Source organism: Tenrec ecaudatus, chromosome X, assembly GCF_050624435.1.
Source record: "Tenrec ecaudatus isolate mTenEca1 chromosome X, mTenEca1.hap1, whole genome shotgun sequence".
Taxonomy (NCBI): domain Eukaryota; kingdom Metazoa; phylum Chordata; class Mammalia; order Afrosoricida; family Tenrecidae; genus Tenrec; species Tenrec ecaudatus.
Genome location: NC_134548.1, coordinates 46,487,919 through 46,507,698, shown reverse-complemented (window position 1 = coordinate 46,507,698; position 19,780 = coordinate 46,487,919). Strand labels below are relative to the sequence as shown.

Genomic DNA, 19,780 nt, shown 5'->3' with positions numbered 1-19,780 from the left:
CAGCTACCGTCTCAAACTCTGAGGGGCAGTGAGTTCTACCCTGCCCTATAGATAGGGGTACTATGAGTTGACATTGCCTCCATGGCAGTGTGTTTGGTTTGTTTGTTTTGCTTTCTAAAATAGCCAGGCAAGTGGGGGCTATGCAGACCCTACACCTGGTGCAATAGACATCAGGAAGTGAAGGGGCATGTTACTCATTTTGTTTCCCATGACCAGGTGACTCATGTTTTGTTACTCATGTTACTCATTTTGTTTCCCATGACCAGGTGACTCCTGACCTTAGAGTGCTCTCTCTGGAGTTTCTGAGATAGGTGAGAACATTCAGACTGGGAGAGGGAGCAACACATCCCCTAGGACAATTGGAAGCCTCCTGCTGGGACCTCTCCCAGACCTTACCTGTCAGTCTGGTAGCTTGTATTCTTTCTGGTTTTAGCAAATGGGTTATTCTAAAGCAGTGGTTCTCAACCTTCCTAATGCTGTGACCCTTTAATATAGTTCCTCATGTTGTGGTGACCCCCAACCATAAAATCATTTTCTTTTAAAAAAATCATTTTTGAGGGCTCGTACTACTCTTATCACAATCCATACATACATCCACTGTGTCAAGCATATTTGTATATTTGTTGCCATCATCATTTTCAAAACATTTGCTTTCTGCTTGAGCCTTTGGTATCAGCTCCTCATTTTCCCCTCTCCCTCCCCACTCCCCTCTCCCTCAGGAATCCTTGATAATTTATAAATTATTATTATTTTGTCATATCTTACACTGTCCGCCATTTCCCTTCACCCACTTTTCTGTTGTCTATTCCCCACGGAGGAGGTTATATCTAGATCCTTGTAATCGGTTCCCCCTTTCTATCCCACCTTCCCTCTACCCTACCACTCTCAGCCACTCTCAGCACTGGTCCTGAATGGATCATCTGTCCTGAGTTCCCTGTGTTTCCAGTTCCTATCTGTACCAGTGTACATCCTCTGATCTGGCCAGATTTGTAAGGTAGAATTGGGATCATGATAGTGGGGGTTGGGGAGGAAGCATTTAGGAACTGTTTCATCGTTGCTACACTGCACCCTGACTTGCTCATCTCCTCTCTGTGACCCTTCTGTAAGGGGATGTCCAGTTGCCTACAGATGGTTCTTGGGTCCCCAATCTGTACTCCCCCTCATTCACAATGATTTGATATTTTGTTCTTTGATGCCTGATACCTGATCCCTTTGACAACTTGTGATCACACAGGCTGGTGTGCTTCTACACAGTCTGGTTTACTTCTTACATGTGGGCTTTGTTTCTTCCCAGCTAGATGGCTGCTTGTTTACCTTCAAGCCTTTAAGACCCCAGACGCTATATCTTTTGATAGTCAGGCACCATCAACTTTCTTCAACACATTTGCTTGTGCACCCATTTTGTCTTCAGCAATCATGTTGGGAAGGTGAGCATCACGCAATGCCAGGGTATTAGAACAAAGTATTCTTGCATTGAAGGACTACTTGAGTAGAGGCCCAGTGTCCATCTGCTACCTTAAAACTAAACCTATAAATATATGCACATAGATCTATTTCCCCATCCTCATATATAAATATATTTACATATTTATTTAAACCTCTATAAATGCCCTTTGCCTCCTTGTTCTTTCCTCTATTTCCTCTTGTCCCACTATCATGCTTAGCCTTCATTTGGGTTTCAGTAATTCCTCTCAGTTACATTACCCTTGATCACGCCCTACCAGGCCTCCTACACCCTCCTCACCACCGATTTGGATCATTTGTTGGTCCCTTGACCTGGGTTTGTTAATACCACTTTCTTTCCCACCCTTCCCCCTCCAATGTCTCCCTGGAACTGTCGGTGTGGTGTTTTCAACTCCAGATCGTTCATCTAGCCTATCTTATTTAGACAGACCTGCGGAGATAATAACATGCACAAAAACAAGACAGAGCAAAGCAAAGCAACAAAAGAAAACAAAACAACAAGAAAAAAAACAATGACAAAAAAAAGAAAGAAAAGCCTGTAAATAGTTCAAGGACTGTTTGTTGACCTTTAGGAGTGTTTTCTGGTCGAGTCTGATGGGGTGCCATGCCCTGGCCCCAAAGTCTATTTGGTATTCCTTTGAGACTTTGTTACTCTGTTCCCCTTGCTGTTTTGTTGCACGTCCTTGGTGTTTTGCCTCGGTATGGTGGGATCAGATTGGGCTTAATTCCCACACTGTGTTTCCAGTGTTGTCCCCTGTAAGTCTATGGGTCAGTGCGGGATGTCATGTCTCATAATGGGGCCAGCCATATGGTCTTCTCTATGGATTAGCTGCTCTGAGTGGGGATATCGTTCTCAAGGCTTGGTGGGCCAGGATGTGATCAGACATGTCCCTCTCTCTGAGCTGCAGCTCATAAAATTATTTTTGTTGCTACTTCATCACTGTAATTTTGCTACTGTTATAAATCAGGCAACCCCTGTGAAAGGGTCATTTGACCCGCCCCCCCCCACCAAGGGGGTCGCAGCCCACAGGTTGAGAACCACTGTATAGCATCAGTAAACCCGCAGATCAATGAGACAGCAGGAATTGTCGGTACACATTTGTGTTGTGTAGCCCTGGTTCTGGGTGGCTGGTGGTCAGAGAAAGATTTCCTGAAGAAAGATACTGTCCTAATTTGTTACTAGTTCCAGGGAGATACAGAGTGAGAGAAATGGCAATGTGGGAAGGCGAGGCGTGGAGTCACTGCTAACTGGGAAGTGGATCCCTAGTGAGCTTTACCATGCAGTTAGCAATAAGAGTGAGGAGGGCTTGCACACCTTGCCCCTTTCATAGGCCAGTTTGCCTGCCACTTACTCAAATTGTTAGTGTAAAAGAATTTCTGAGAATTGAAATCAAGGTACAAATAATACTGGAGACTTATTATTAGATCAACTATTCAGATTGGGAAGCACACAACCTAAATTGCATGTTCCAAAGAAACGTGGTCACACTGGGGGTTTACATAGTCAGAGAGAAAGAAAGAGAGCCCCAGAAGCCTGGGCAATTTTAGCCAATTTTTCAGAGGTTCATTAGCACATTCTTTGAAATCCTTTCTTCTCGAAATGTTAGTTTGCTTAAGAAGCTAAATGTTGCAATGTGCTTGACACAATGGATGGATGAATGGATTGTGATAAGAGTTGTACCAGCCCCCAATAAAATGATTTTAAAAAGAAGACAAATGTTGCAGCGTGTTTTACAGGGCGGGACAGTAAGGGGGTGGGGGGGAAGGGGGGGTAGCATGTCTGCTATCTGTCTAGAATGCAGGAGTTAAAAAGCAGGACATGTTAATGATACATAAGTCTACAGAAATAAGCTAATTACTATTTCTAAAAGCCAGGTTAGTAATCATCTTAAACTTCTGCACTGTGAAACCATGTAGTAGCCAGGCTTTCCAGAATGAATTATGGAACATCTGTATTGGTTTTAGCCTCCCCAGCCACATTTCCCCCTTTTGATTAAGCTTCCACTAGGAGGCAGTGATATCCTACAAATGGAGTAACCTTTCTTCTGCAAGGGCTTCACTTCCTGTTGTTTACTTTGTTTCCCTGCCATTTTATGGCACATCAATTTTCTTAATCTTGCCATGCCTGTAGGTCTCCTCTTCAGGGTGAGTCATTTGGGGGTTTCATTAGTGGAAGGTTTAGGTCAAATTTGAGAAACTCCTTAGCCAGCTAAAGGACATGAGCCAATACTCACATAGCAAAGGGCACAAAGTTACACATTTCTTTGCTAAAAAGCACCACAAGTGACTAAGTTTCTCTGTAGGACAAGTAGGTTTGGGTACACAACATTCCATTGAAATCCAACACTTGATTAACTAAAAACATTTTATAGTTATAAAGGTGAAAGAAGCCAAGGAAAATTTATGTTCTTCCACCATTCACCTTAAGAACTAAACCCTATTTAAAATACCAAAGAAAGAACAGATTTATTGAGATTTGATATTGTATGTTGCATATGGGAAATATAGTGGGTAATGTTAGCACTATTATGAGGAATATAAACACAACAGTCAGTTTTAACAATGGCACGATGCCTCCTGGAGCTGCAGAGAGAACGCCAAGAGCCATTCAGCTTTGAAAATTTACACTTAGAGTCATGTTGGTGTTTCTTGGAATCCAGGGGTGGAACTATTTAAAATATTATGAATATATTTAACATGACATGTGTCACAATATCTTCTAACCCTATTTGAAGTACAAAAATAAAAGTTAAATGATTATACCACAGAAGCACAGATTTGGACTAAAGATCTTACAAGGGAAGTATCAGGTGGAAGAGATAAATCAGTTAATATTCAGCCTTGGGTCCAGCTCAATGCTATCATACATTTGTTAATCCATCTAGGTGGGAATAAAGGCCAAAGGTAAGAGGCAAATAACCAAGGTGTGACATATGGGCTACTCGAACATCAAGAATCAGGAGATGAGGAAACTAGCATAGGATATTTGTTGCTAACCTAGTGCTATTATTTACTCATGCTTACATTTATAGAGGGGAAAATGATTTCTAATACCTAGGAAAAAGATCCTTGGACATTAGCAATATTCTCATATCAACTCCATCCAATTAAACCAAGCCAAACCCATTGCCATTTAGTGAATTCCGATTCATAGTCACCCTATATAGCAGTGGTTCTCAACCTTCCTAATACGGTTCCTCGTGTTGTGGTGACCCCCCAACCATAAAATGATTTTCGTTGCTACTTCATCACTGTAATTTTGCTACTGTGATGAAGCAGGTGACCCCTGTGCAAGGGTCATTTGACCCCCCAAAGGGGTCACGACCCACAGGTTGAGAACCACTGCTATATAGGTTCTCCAGCCGTGTGGTTATCATTGCAATGCTTACCTGACAGTGCCACCAGGACTCCTAAGAAGCTTCAGAGTAATTATTTAATATATTCAGTCTTATGTTGTTAATTTGAGTTTGTTAGGTAGCAAGAAACAGAGACGGGGTTGTCCCTCTCCATGCCGGATAGCCCCCTATAGGAGGTTGGAAGCGAATCAGGAGAGCCCTTAGCCAGCCATAAAGACTAGCTGGGCAGCCCAAACTAGGCTCAGGTGGGCTTAATTCAGTCAAAGGAGGTCAATCAATACCTTCGACCACACCTCGCAGCCAGAGACCTCAAATTACCTTGACCGTGAGACTCTGCTTCTTCTTTGCCCTTCGGCTCCTGTCCTGTGCCCACTTGGTTGGATCACAAACCAGGCTTGTGAATTCACACAAACCGGGTGTGAATTCTTGCTCATGCTAAACCAAGAACTGAGGTATTTCCCACCCAAGAAATCTAATAGGTTTGATGCAATTCTGGATCAGAAGTCTGAAAATGTCATCAATTGCTATGTAAGACCTGGAGACATCTTGATTTAGTTCACTAGTGTCCACATTCAAAGCACATAAAGGAGCCCTAGTGGCACAATGGGTTAACCCGCCAGCCACTCCACAGGAGAAAGACAAGGAAATTATAGATGGAGCAGAATTGAGAACCCCGAGGTAAATCCATACAAACAGTTGATCTTTGGCAAAGATCCAAATCACATGAAGCGGGGAAGAGATAGTCTCTTTAACAAACAATGATGATAAACCTGGACACCCATTCGCAGAACAATGACATTAGGACCCATATCTCACACTATATGTAAAAAGAAACTCAAGATGTATCAAAGATCTAAATGTAAAACCTAGAAAGAACTGTAAAGATCAAGGGGGAAATGGGGACAAATTTGGGGCCACTAATCTCAAAACTCATTGCCATTGGGTCAATTCCAACTCATAACACTATAGGACAAGGTGGAACCATGCTTGTGAGTTTTCCAGACTGTAACTTTCTGAGAATACAAAGCTTCATCTTTCTGTTGAAAGAAGCTGGTGGTTTTGAACTGCTGATCTTGCAGTTATCAGTCCAATGTCTAACCCACTATTGCCACCAGGCTCCCCTAAGGGGCCCTAATAAGGCAAAATTACACTATCAAACATAATGGAAAACACAAACAACAAAAGACAAGATAGTTGAATGGGATCTGTGTTAGTCTGGGTACTTTAGAGAAACAAATCCACAGAAACTCATGTATAAGGCAGAGTTTTATATAAAGGTTAAATGTACATCAAGAAAACATCCCAACCCAGTGCGGCCCAAGCCCACAAGCCCAACATTAACCCATATGTCCCACACCAATCCACAAAGTCCTCCTCCAGCTCACAAAATACACACAATGATGCCGACTGCAGGAGGAAAGTCGAGTCAGTGAATGTGTATGCATCTCAATGCTGGCAGGGGTCTCCACGGGGCTGCTCCAGTACCCAGGGTAGGTCCATGTGGCTTCTCCTCGGGGAGAAGTCTTGCAGGAAGTGAGCCTTGCCAGCTGAAGCAGGGAACTGGCTAAGGCAGCTGCACCCTGGTTCGACCATCATAAAGCAAGAGACCCGAGGACTAGAAAGGCAAGGCTCACTGAGCCATATATCTCTCCACCCTTCAACAACCCCACATGTGTTTATCAGCCAGGTTGGCACAATAAACTAACTACCTCAGGACCTCTAAAAATAAGATGCTTGTGTACATCAAAAGAATAATAGATGTCTGTAAGGCACCTCATAATGTAGGTGAACTTGGAGAACATTAAGTTAAATGAAGTTGTTGTTGTCATTAGGTGCTGTCAAATTGGTTCCAACTCATAGAAGTCCTGTGCACAACAGAAGGAAACACTGCCTGGTCCTGTCCCAGCTTCACAAATGCGGTTATATTGGATGCCATTGTTGCAGCCATGTTGTCAAGCAGTCTCGAGGGTCTTTCTCTTTTTTGCTCACCTTCTACTTTGCCAAGCATGATGTCCTTTTCCAGAGACTGGCTTCTCCTAATGTCCACATTACATGAGACAAAATCTTGCCATCCTTGCATTTTAGAACTTTCTGGCTGAACTTCTTCCAAGATAATTTGTTCTTCTGACAGTCAGGTACTTTTAATTTTCTTCGCATAATTCAAATGCATCAATTTGTCTGCAATTTATATTTTAAATCATTTTATTAGAGGCTCATACAACTCTTATCACAATCCATGCATGCATCAATTGTGTAAAGCACATTTGTATATTCATTGCCCTCATCATTCTCAAAACATTTGCTCTCCACTTAAGCCCTGGGCATTGGCGCCTCATTTTTCCCCTCCCTTCCCACTACCCCCTCCATCATGAACCCTTGATAACTTATAAATTATTATTTTGTCATATCTTACACTGTCCGCCCTTGCCCTTGACCCACTTTTCTGTTGCCCCTACCCCAGGGAGGAGGTTATATGTAGATCCTTGTAATTGGTTCCCCCTTTCCACCCCACACTCCCTCCACCCTCCTGATATTGCCACTCTAACCACTGGGCCTGAAGGGATCATCCGCCCTGGATTCCCTGTGTTTCCAGTTCCTCTCTGTACTAGTGTACATCCTCTGGTCTAGCCAGATTTGTAAGATAGAATTGGGACTATGATAGTGGGGGGGGAGCATTTAAGAATGAGAGCAAAGTTGTATGTTTCATCGTTACTACACTGCACCCTGACTGGCTCATCTCCTCCCCTTCCATAAGGGGATGTCCAGTTGCCTACAGATGGGCTTTGGGTCTCCACTCCGCATATCACCTCATTCACAATGATATGATTTTTTTGTTCTGATGATGTCTGATACCTGATCTCTTCGACACCTCGGGATCACACAGGCTGGTGTGCTTCTTCCATGTGGGTTTTGTTGCTTCTGAGCTAGAGGCCGCTTGTTTACCTTTGCAATATTCTTTATTCATTGTCCAGCTTCACATGAATATGATGTGGTTGTAAATATCATAACTTGGATCAGCTAACTGTTAGCTAGATTCTCTAGAGAAGCAAAACTATTGACAGAAAAATGTTAGATAGATAGATAGAGCAATGAATGTACAAATGTGCTTTACACAATTGATGTATGTATGGATTGTGATAAGAGTTGTATGAACCCCTAATAAAATGATTTTTTAAAATCTTTACAAAAAATGTAGCAATAAACATGGGTATGCATGTGCATAGATAGATAGATAGATAGATAGATAGATAGATAGATAGATAGATAGATAGATATTTATATCAAGAAAGTGGCTCACACATAGCAGGTGTAGCAGGTGTTAAGTCCAATCAAGTTCAAGTCTATGGGTCAGATGTTAAACTGGAGGTTTTCTCTGACTCATGTCCAGAAAAAGGAAGACCACAAGCTGGTGAAGGCAGAGACTGAGGAACCAAGAAACAGGAAGATGAACCAAGATGCAAGTCAGACTCATGGCCGCAGAGTAGAATGAATCCTAGGTCAGCAGGCAATATGACAGGTTGTTGATCGCTCCCAGGGTGCACAGATAACATGGCAGGTCTATGAGCCAGATGCAGGCTCCAGACCAGCAAGAAGAGAGAACAGTTACCTTTAACCGTGTCAACTTACATAATAGTAGGTCACACCTCCAATGAAACTTCCTTCCAATTGCATCATGGCGGCTATCTGATTAAAGGGGTAGCACTCCACCATACTTTTCCCACGGACACTTAGCTGCTCACAGCAGAGCTCATCATAGAGTTGGTTACATTATGTTAGATCACACCCTAGGGGAGGCTCCAACTGCCAAACTGAGACTCCTGGCCCAGCCAAGTTGACACAAAACTTATCATCTGCATCTTAGTCCTCAAGGTGACATCCTTCATTTTCAATACTTTTTAAAAATTGTATGCAAAAGATTGGCCCTATGCAATATGTTAATTGATTTCTTGGCTGTTGCTCCATGTGCATTGATTGTGGATGCAAATAAGATTAAGTTCTTGACAATTTCTTAACTCTGCTTATCATGATGTTGTCTATTGGTCCAGTCGTGAGGATTTTTGTTTGCTTTATATTGAGTTGTAATCTATATTGAAGGCGGCAGTCTTTTTTTGAAGGTGTCAGTCTTTATCTTTATCAGCAAATGTTTCAAGTCCTCCTTATTTTCAGTAAGCAAGGTTGTGTCATCTGCATATCATAGGTTGTTAGTAACCTTTCCCCCTATCCTGATCCCACTTTCTTCCTCATATAGATCAGCTTCTCAGATTATTTGCTCAGCATACAGATTGAGCCACACCTTTCCACACAAGTATTCCCTTGTTCTGTTTTAATGACTGCCTCTTGGTCTATGTACAGGTTCCACATGAATACAATAAAGTGTTTTGGAATTCTCATTCTTCTCAATGTTATCCATAACTTATGATCCACACAGTTGAATGCTTTTGCATAGTCAATAAAACACAAATAAACATCTACCTGGTTGGGATAAATAATTCTTAGATGAAAAGAACTAGACCAATGGTTCTGGTGGGATACAGGAGAAGGGGAGGTGGGAGAAAGGAAGGGGGGGCCGGGTAACCAAACCAGGGACAAGGGAACAACAAGTGAACTATAATCAATGGGGAGAAGGTTGTAGGATGCCTAGTGGGGCTTAATCAAGGGCAATGTAGCAGCGAGGAATTACTAAACCCAAATGAAGGCCAAACGATGGTGAGACAAGAGTAAAATAAAAGGAAATAGAGGAAAGAGCCAGGAGGCAAAGAACATTTGTAGAGGTCGAAATACAGGCATGTATATATGTAAATATATATATATATAACAAGAGGGGAATAGAACTATGTATTCATATCTACATGTTAAGAATTAAGGTTGCAGATGGACCTTGGGCCTTGACTCGAGTACTCCCTCAACACAAGAACACTTAGTGCTAACAATCTGGCATTCTGTGATGCTCACCTTCATGACATGATCGCTGAAGACAAAATGAGTGCATAAGCAAATGTGGTGAAGAAAGCTGATAGTGCCCAGCTATCAAAAGATACAGCGTCTGGGGTCTTAAAGACTTGAAGATAAACAAGCAGACATCTAGCTGAGAAGCAATAAAGCCCACATGGAAGAAGCATACCAGCCTGTATAGTCATGAGATGTCGATGGGATTAGGGATCAGGCATCTAGGACCCAGAACAAAACCATACTCAAGGTGAATGGGGGCTAGGGGCATGAAATGGCAACCCAATGCCCATGTGTAGACAATTGGACATCTCCTCACAGAGGGGTCACAGGGAAGAGATGAGATGAGCCAGTCAGGGTGCAGTATAGCACCGATGAAACACACAACTTTCCTCTAGATCTTTGTTGCTTCCTTCCCCCACTATCATGACCTCAATTCTACCTCACAAATCAGATTAGACTAGAGCATGCACACTGCTACAGATAAGAGTCCACAACACAGGGAATTCAGGATAGATAAACCCCTCAGGGCCAACAAGGAGAGTAGAAATACCAGTAGGATTAGGAATGGTGGGGGGAGAAAAGGGGAATTGATCACAGGATCAACTTAGAATCCCTTCCCTAGGGGATGAATAATGGAAAAGTGGGTGAGGGGCGACAGAGGACAATGTAAGATATGGAAATAATAATCTATAACTTATCAAGGGTTCATGAGGGAGAGTGGGTGGGGAGGGAGGGAAAATAAATGGGTAGCTGATATCAGGGGCTCAACTGGGAAGAGCATGCTTTGAAAATGATGATGGTGGCATATATGCAAGTGTGTTTGACACAGTGGACGAAAGTATGGATTGTGATAAGAGATGTAAGAGCCCCCAATAGAAATATTTTTAAAAACAAAACAAAAAACATCTACCTGGTATTCTCTGCTTTCAGTCAAGAGCCATCTGATATCAGCAATGGTATCACATGTTCCATGTTCTCTTCTGAATTCAGCCTGAACCTCTTGCAACTCTCTGTCAATATAGATGATCTTCAGCAAAATGTTACTTGCATATGATATCAATGATATTGCTGTATAATTTGAGCATTCTATTGTGTCACCTTTTTTGGGAATCGGCATGAGTACAAATCTCTTTCAGTCAATTGTCTAGATAGCTGTCTTCCAAATTTCTTTTTCCCCAAATTTCCTAATGTAGATGAATGAGTGCTTCTGGTGCTCCACACGCTCGTTGAAACATTTTAATTGGTATTCTGCAAACTCCTGGAACCTTGTTTTTTACTAACGCCTTCAGTGCAGCTTGGACTTCTTCCTTCAATAACATCGGTTCTTGAAATGGATGAATGTTTATCAATTATTTTTGGTACAGTGACTGTGAATTCCGTTCATTGTCTTTTGTAAAATAACAATTTTTATTGTAATTAGGTGGGGGGTTACATTTCAGAACATCAACTTTGTATCCAATAGTTTCAACTACTAATGGAATCCCTTCTTCTATCCCCTTTTGGTACTTCCTATGCTATTCACTATTGTGCCTATACAATTGCAACTCAAGATTGTATTTTTCTTCAGTTCTTTCAGCTTGAGCTATGTTGAGCATGTTCTTCTTCTTCTTCTTCTTCTTCTTCTTCTTCTTCTTCTTCTTCTTCTTCTTCTTCTTTGACTTTCTAATTCTAGGTCTTTACACATTTATTATGATACTTTGTTTTGTCTTTTCAAGTTGCAGTACTTTGAAATTTTCTGTTCAGTTCTTTTATGCCATCATTTCTTCCACTTATTTTAGCTACTCTACATTCAAGAACCCCGGTGGTGTAGTGGTTATGTGTTGGGCTGTGATCTGCATGGTCAGCAGTTTGAAACCAACAGCAGCTCAGAGTGAGAAAGACGGCCACAGTCTCAAACCCACAGGGAGTCACAGTGAATCAACGTTGACATTGAGTGACATTCAAGAGCAAGTTTCAAAGTCTCTTCTGGAAATTCCCTTTGGTCTTTTCTTCCTTGTCTTTTCCCTGACTTTTTGCTTTCTTTATGTCTGATGTTCCTTTTGTTTGGTTTTATATTCATGTATGCAGTTCTGTCGTTAGTGTTCAATGCAGCAAATGTATTCTTGAGATGTTCTCAAAATTCAGGTGAGATATAATCAATATCACGTCTTGGCTCTTGTGGACTTTTCATTTCTTCAACTTCAACCAGTACTTATATATGAGCAGTTGATTGTGGTTCCATAGTATGACCCTGGCCTTGTTTAGGCTTCTGTATTGAGCTTCTCCATCATCTCTTCCCACAAAGGTAGTCTATCTGATTTCTGTATATTCCATCTAATGAGGTTCATGTGTATAGTCACCATTTACATTGTTGCAAAGGGGTATTTGTAATGAAAAGGTCATTGCTACTGCAAAATTCTACCACTGGATCTTCAGCTTCTTTTCTATCACTAAGGCCCTATTTCCCAACTCCTATTCTTTCCTCTTTGTTTCCAATTTCTGTATTACAACCACCACTAATTATCAGTGCATCCTGCTAGCATGTTTGATCAATTTCAGAATGGAGACATTGTTAGAACTATTCCGTTTCTTCATCACTACCTTTAGTGATTGGTGTACAGATTTGAATAATGCTTGTATTAACTGGACTTCCTTGGAAGCATATAGCTATTATGTGATATCCTATCATAGACAACATTGTACTTACAGATAGCTCTTGAAATGTTATTTTTGATTATGAAAGCAACAGTTTCTCTTGAATTTGTCATTCCCAGGAGTTAACTATATGGTTATCTGATTCAAAATGGCCAATACCAGTCCATTTCAGCTCACTAATGGCAAGAATATTTATCTTTCTTCATTCTACTTCATTTTTGATAGGTTCCAATTTTCCTAGAATAATACTTTGTACATTCCATGTTCCTCTTATTAATGGATGCTTGCAGCTATTTCTTCTCATTTTCAGTTTGCCCCATCAGCAAATGAAGGTGCGCAAAGCTTCGCTATTTCTTCTCATTTTCAGTTTGCCCCATCAGCAAATGAAGGTGCGCAAAGCTATGCCCTCTGGTCAATTCTACTTTGAGGAGGCAGCTCTTCCACTGTCATACTTTGAGTGTCTTCCAATCGAAGTGGTTCGTCTTCAGGAGCTATATCTGACAAATGTCTGCTGATATTCATAAGGTTATCAGTGCCTAATCCCTCAGAAGTGAACAGCTTATTTCTTCTTCATAGTCTGTTCTTAGTCTGGAAGCTCTGCTGGGACCTGTTCACCTGCTAGTAGTTGAAACAGCAGCAACAGAACTTCCAGCATCACAGCAACACGAGAAACTGACAGGTAAGTGATATTGCATGTTGTTGTTGTTAGGTACTGTTAAGTTGGTTCCAATTTGTAGTGTACATGAGTACAACAGAACAAAATACTACCATCCTTCCTGTTGTTGTTTTCTTTGAGCCTATTGTTGCTGCTAATGTATCAGTCCATCTCCCTGAGGGCCTTCCTCTTTTTCGCTGACCTCATCCTTTACTAAGCAGTTGTCCTTTAGGAGAGACCAATCGTATGTCCAAAGTACATGAGGCAAACTCTTGCCATCCTTGTATCTAAGGAGCATTCTGGCTATACTTCTTCCAAAACAGAGTTTTTAAAAAAATTTTGGCAATCATCGGTACTAATTCAAATGCATCAATTCCATTATCCTTATTCAATGGCCAACTTTCACATGCATATGAGGTGATTGACAAATGATTCAGGTTAGGCGCACCTTAGTCCTCAAAGTGACATCTTTGCTCTTCATGATCTTGTACAAGGTTGGATATATAGCTGCCACCTGCCCCCTCCCCCAAGCAAGGGGGACGAATAACAGAAATGTGGGTGAAGGGAGACACAGACAGTGCAAGACACCAAATAGCAATAATAATACTTAATTGATCAAGGATTCACGATGGTGGGAGGGTGGGGAGGGGGGAGGGAAGAGGAGCTGATACCAAGTGCTCAAGTAGAAAGAAAATGTTTTGGCAATGTTGATGGCAACATATATACAAGTGTGCTTAATACAATTGAATGATGGAATGTTATAAGCTTTGTAAGAGTTCCCCCCCCCAGTAAAATGATTACTACTAATAAAAAAGGATCTTGTGCAGATGAGCAGGTCTTTAAAGAGGTCTTGTGTAGTTGTGGATGACATCAAGAACCACACTATACATTATATATGAAAAACACAAAAGGGCATTAAAAAAAGACAAATGTTATATATGAAATCACTATTATAAAAAGTCAAGAAAAGGTTCTCACACTAAAAGAAAGTCCTTAATGGCTGCCAGGGGTGGATGGGAAGAAAAGCCAAACCTACTGCCATGAGTCAATGCTGACTCATAGCAACCCCCTGTGGGCTTCCGAGACAGTAACTGTTCATGGGAGTAGAAAACCCAGTCTTTCTCCGTTAGACCTGCCGTTGGTTTTGAACTGCTGACCATGCAGATCACAGCCCAACTTGTAACTACTACCCTACCAGGGCTCCAGATAGATACTTCTGAACTTCGGTGAAGGGAAAGGCAACATGCAGTAAGGAGATTGGCAGAAAATGACTGAAGCAGGGTAAGACATTGGGAGGTTTACAAGAGTTCAAGGCAACAGAGACAAATATGGTTATAAACAAAATGCTGCCTTAATGGTAATGCTCAGACAGACGGGCCTGTTGAACAGGTGAGGGGGAGTGTGCCCAGCTACCACTACCAACTGCCTTGGAAAAAAGATCACATTGGATGGAGTGCAAGAAAATCGTGAAACAAAACTAAAAATCATAAAAGAGAGCAAGCTTTCTGATAAGATAGGAATTAGTGGGACAGCCAAAACTATGCCCATAGACACCCTTCAGGTCTGCAACTGAAGTCACTCCTGTGATACAATAATCAACCACTCAAAATCAAAAGGACAGCATTTACCCAAAGAGTTAGAAAAGGAGGGATATAAACAGGAAACCCAAGAAGAAGTGATATTAGTATGTGAGAATTGCCATCTGGAACATGAAACAAACTACATATGAATTGTTGAATGTAAAACTGATTATCTGCTTTCACCTAATTCACAATTAAAAGCTAAACTAGAATGAAATGGTTGTTGGAATCCTTTCTTCTCTGAAATGCTAGCTGGCTTACCAAGTGGAACACTGCAGGTTTTGTGGGGTGGGGAGGACCCATGAGAGGTGAACAGAGGCAGATAACCAGGCACCTGCCAGTTTGGAATGCAGGAGCTAAAGAGCAGGAACGGATGATAAATGTACAGAAACAAGCTAATTACAATTTCTAAAAGTTAGGTTACTAATGGGCGAGGGGGGGGAAAGACCCCAGATTCAAACATGTTTTATAAAGTCCCTTTTATTAAGCCTTAAATGGGACAAAGACAAAATAAAATTAGCCAGATGTCAGAAACCATCAGTCTAAGGCTGATGGAGCCCACCAAATCGCAGCAATGGATTCATCATGTGATAAAGAGCAGAGGACATCTTCACAAGATCATGATTGGTAGCAGAGACAATCCATCACGGTCACGGTTGAGACTACAGAAGCAGGAAAAACACTCTGCTTGGGGTACATTTACAATTGCAGGTTAAAAGGGGTTACAGGATTGGTTTGGGAGCTTCCATCACTGTGTGGTAGGTGATGACCCATGATTATGCAATCCTGAGTCATTACCACAAGGTGGTTACAATACCAGGACCCCCAACTTTTAACTTATATCCGACAGCATTCCTCTAAATGGCTGCTCTTGGTAAATGCCCAGGCTAGTTTCCTAGTTCTCTGGGTGAGCATCTGTCTGCACACTAGTTAAGCCACGTTTAAGCATGCCGTCCTAAAGGCCAACAGTTCCTCCTTGGGCTTGTCTCACACTTGTCTACGCATAACCACACTGCGGTTTAATGCTCAGGAGTCCTGGTGACATGATGGTTACATGTTGGGCTGTTAACTGCAAGGTCAGCATTTCAAAATCACCAGACATGACTTTCTACTCCCATGGTTAGTCTTGAAAACACATAAGCCAGTTCTACCCTGCCCTATAGGGTACTGTGACTATGAGTTGACATTGACTCAGTGGCAGTGAGTTAGGGTCTCATTTTAATCATTGAGGAAGTAACACATACAACTCAAATGTAACACAAACTGTAACACAAAAACTCAAAAAAGTAACACAAAAACTCAAACTGAACCTACATCAAGAGTGAAAGTGGAGTTAGGACGCCAACCTTCCATGAATCAAAACAAACAAAGCAAAACCCACAGCCATCGAGTAACCTATAGGCAGGCTAGAACCGCCTCTGTGAGTTTCTGAGACTGTAACTCTTTTCAGAAGTGGAAAGCCTCATCTTTCTCCTGAGCAGCTTCTGGTGGTTTCAAACTGCTGACTTGACAAACACATAACCAAGTGCTTAGAACGTAAGCTGTAACGCACTGTTCTCTTTAATGTAAAACTAGGGAGTGGCCATGCTGCCACGTCTAGCTCCCACAGCCACATTAGAAAGAATATGAAATGTGTCAAGAAGGAAAAGAAATATGGTAAGGCATGAACATCTTAGGAATCTAGGTGGAATGGCCAAAATACTCACTATACTCTTCTTCTAATGTTGACATGTAGTTTCATTTTTTTTTCAAAAGAAAGTTAAATAAATAAAACACACATGCTCCAGACCATGGTGGCTGCCCAATACATACACGTACAACTGGAACAAAAGCGCATAAAGCTTCACAAAACAATATTTATTATACACGTGATACTCTGGAAATTTCCCTACCCTTCATCTATCACATTTTGGTTTTGAAAATGCTGATCGGGACTCATTTGAAATCCCCTGCCCTCGGTGGTACTTTTGGCAACATTTTTGATACTCAGCCTAGACCCAGAGGTACTGCTCCCAGCTCGGAACCAGGTGGGCTTTGAAAGTCTACCTCTTCAAATACAAAGAGTGTACCTGTGAACACGGAGAAGAGCACAGTTCTCCAGAATGTTGACAAGTGCAGTCATCACTGCACGTGGTGTGGGGAACAGCCTGAGTACGTAGTTAGCAGACATATGGTACTCATGGTTCATCATGAATGTGGGCCTGCTATGTGCAGCTCAAGGTGGTCCTGCTGCTAATTAGAGAGCAGGCCCAGCAGGATACAGCATGTGCCAGCAGCCAGTAACTGAGCCAAAAGAGCTTCAGGTCCTGAGGCTGACAGCATAGTCCAGCTTACTCATTTCCAACTACAACCCTGAGAACAGCTGGCTTGTTAGGGCCTCTGAAATAGGATCTGACAGCCTTGCCCTCGGTCACAGCCCTCCCTGATGCTGTGTACACTCGCTGCAGGTACTGATCTGCCCTGTGTCTGGCCATCAGGTCTGGGAGCATTCTGTGGCCAACTCCCATGCTGGCCATCTTTCAGTCCCCTGCTCAGTTACTGACTGACTCCTTCTTGATTGGCCATTAGTAAGTCCCCAAATGATTTCCATGCTAAAAGGAATCATCTAGTCCCACTAGCATAGCATCTTTGTGCCTTCTGGACATTCTTCTACAAAACACTAAAAAGAGAGATTCTATGGCCTTCAATACTGTGAGCATATGAAAATCTCTGATTAGTCTTGTAGTAACTTGATTAGCCTTTGTGTTGTTGGTGTTTGTTTGTTTACTCTTAGAACTTTCTGCGTGTACTTGTCCACAGACAACTTCTTTTGTCCCTCAAGTTTCTTTGTGGCCAAGGCCACCATTGGGAATAACGGGAATAAATAAATGGTCCTCTGTTGTAACACTTAACACATACATCTCAGACGCCAGGCACCACCACCACCTTGCTCTAAGTCCCACTCCTATCCCCCTTCTCTCCTGTCCTGTCCATCCATGCTCCTGGACCTCAATGTCCCCAGGCCCCTAGGGTGGAGGGAAAATGATTGTGAGCTACCTGGACCGGAGAAAGGGCACCGTTCTTAGCTATATAGGTTGACTCAAATTCAGGCATTGGTTGACTCATTTTCAGTCATTGCTGGCCCTGTTGTCTGAAGATGGGAGAGGCGTGTGTGTGTGTGTGTGTGTGTGTGTGTGTGTGTGTGTGTGTCTTCCAATTCCCAGCCTTCTATGTTCATTCTCGCTTCTTTTTTTTTTAACGGATGCCCATATGGCATGGGCAAAAATCCATATCTTCCCCCCCCCCCCGAGGTGGCATTTCTTAGGGTTCTTCTCTTCCTAGGACCAGCTCTGAAGAGAAACTGTTCCTTCCACCCTCCAGCGGCATCCTCACAACCCGCCTGCATCCTGCCCCCTCAAGTCCGGTGAATCAAACATTCTCTGGTTGGCCACGTAGTTTGGGCCATTCCAGTGTGTCAGGGTCAGTCAGTCCATATGCAAGCCAGACTTCACGTGCTGGGCCACACCGAGCAGGAGACAAACGCTGAGGAGGACCTTGGTCTGGCGGCCCAAGCGGCGTACCCCACAGTGAGGAAAGCCGCTGGACAACGAGGCGTTGGCTAGCATTTCGGTGCTATTGGCCAGCTCTTCCACGGGAGCCCTTGGCGCCAGCAGCCTGGAGAGGAGGCTGCTGAACTTGCTCACAGTGGCAGCTACTGGGTCTGGGGATGGGCCTGGACCAGATGCTGTCACGTTCAGCTCCTCAGGGTCCACACACAGGCCGTCGGTGAGATGCCCAAATCTCACCTCCATGAGGTCCAGGCCCGCCACGGATCCCGGCGAGGCGCACGGCACTTCAGCGACGTGCCCAGAGCTCTCCATCCACTCCTGCAGCCACTCGAGGCGACAGTCGCAGCGCCACGGGTTCCGGAAGAGGAAGAGCCGTCCCAGGAAGAAGCCGGGTTGGAAGGCAGCCCAGGAGAGCACGGTGAGGCGGTTGCCGTTGAGATGCAGCGCCAGAAGGCCCGAGAGGTTCTGGAAAGCGCCCTCCTCCACGAAGGCGATGCTGTTGCGGTCCAGGTAGAGCAGTTCAAGCTCGGCCAGGTCGGCAAACCAGGCGCGCGCCACGCGCCGCAGCGCGTTGCCGCCCAGGTTGAGCGCGCGCAGGCGGCGCAGGCCGCGGAAGGCGTCGGCGGGCAGCGCGGCCAGCAGGTTGTCGTTGAGCAGCAGGTGCTCCAGGGCGCCGCAGTCGCCGAAGGCGCCGGCGTGCACGGCGCGGACGCGGTTGGCCTGCAGGCTGAGCGCGCGCAGGCGCCACAGGCCGCGCAGCGAGCCGGACGCCACGGCCTCGATGCGGCCCCGCTCCAGGCGCGCATGCGTCAGGTTGGCCAGGCCGCGCAGGGCGCCCGGCACGTGGCGGAACAGGTTGTCGAAGGCGGCGAGCTCGCGCAGGGCCGGCAGCTCGGCCAGGAGCCGCTCGGGCACGCTGAAGAGGCGGCAGGCGGCCAGGTCAAGGTGGCGCAGCCGGCCCAGCGCGGCGAAGGTGCGCGCGTGCAGGTAGCGGAGGTGGCCGTTGTGTGCCAGGCGCAGCTCCACCAGCCCGGGCAGGCCCTTGAAGGCGCCGGGCGTGATGAAGGACAGGTTGTTGTGGCGCAGCGACAGGCGGCGCAGGGCGGGCAGCGTGCCGAAGGCCCGCTCGCCCAGGACGCGCAGGCGGTTGCGGTCCAGGTCGATGGAGGCCGCCTCGCAGGGGAACTCGGCCGGCACCCGCAGCAGGCCCGCGCGCTCGCAGCGCACCGAGCAGCCTCGCTGGGAGCTGCTGCAGACACACGTGGCGGGGCAGGAGCGCGTGCAAGCGCCCGCGGCCCTAGCGCCAGGCAGGCCGAGCACCATCGCTGGGGAGAGAAAAGACAGAAACAGAACCACCATCAGCCAAAGGGTCATCCGCGGTAAAATCCTAGCCTCCCAGGTGGCAGGAGGCACCGCCCACCACTAAGGGACTAAACGGCCTTTTCTAGTCTCCAGGGCCTTACAAAGGGTTCGTTAGGTAACTAGCATAGGGACTGGGGCATCCACTACTCATGCTCAGAGGTTCGAGCTTCTGGTCAGGAAGGGGTGGTACACCACCTGGATTGGCCCATCTAAGCCAGGTGAGTTTGATTC

General features: G+C 44.4%; 1 protein-coding gene across 1 annotated transcript; it reads right to left on the bottom strand.

Annotated features, from left to right (window-relative positions):
- Nucleotides 1-18,103: 18,103 nt before the first annotated feature.
- On the bottom strand, nt 18,104-19,546 carry NYX (nyctalopin). Its single transcript, XM_075538240.1, has one exon. The coding sequence runs from the start codon at nt 19,544-19,546 to the stop codon at nt 18,104-18,106; it is 1,443 nt and encodes a 480-aa protein (XP_075394355.1).
- Nucleotides 19,547-19,780: the final 234 nt, after the last annotated feature.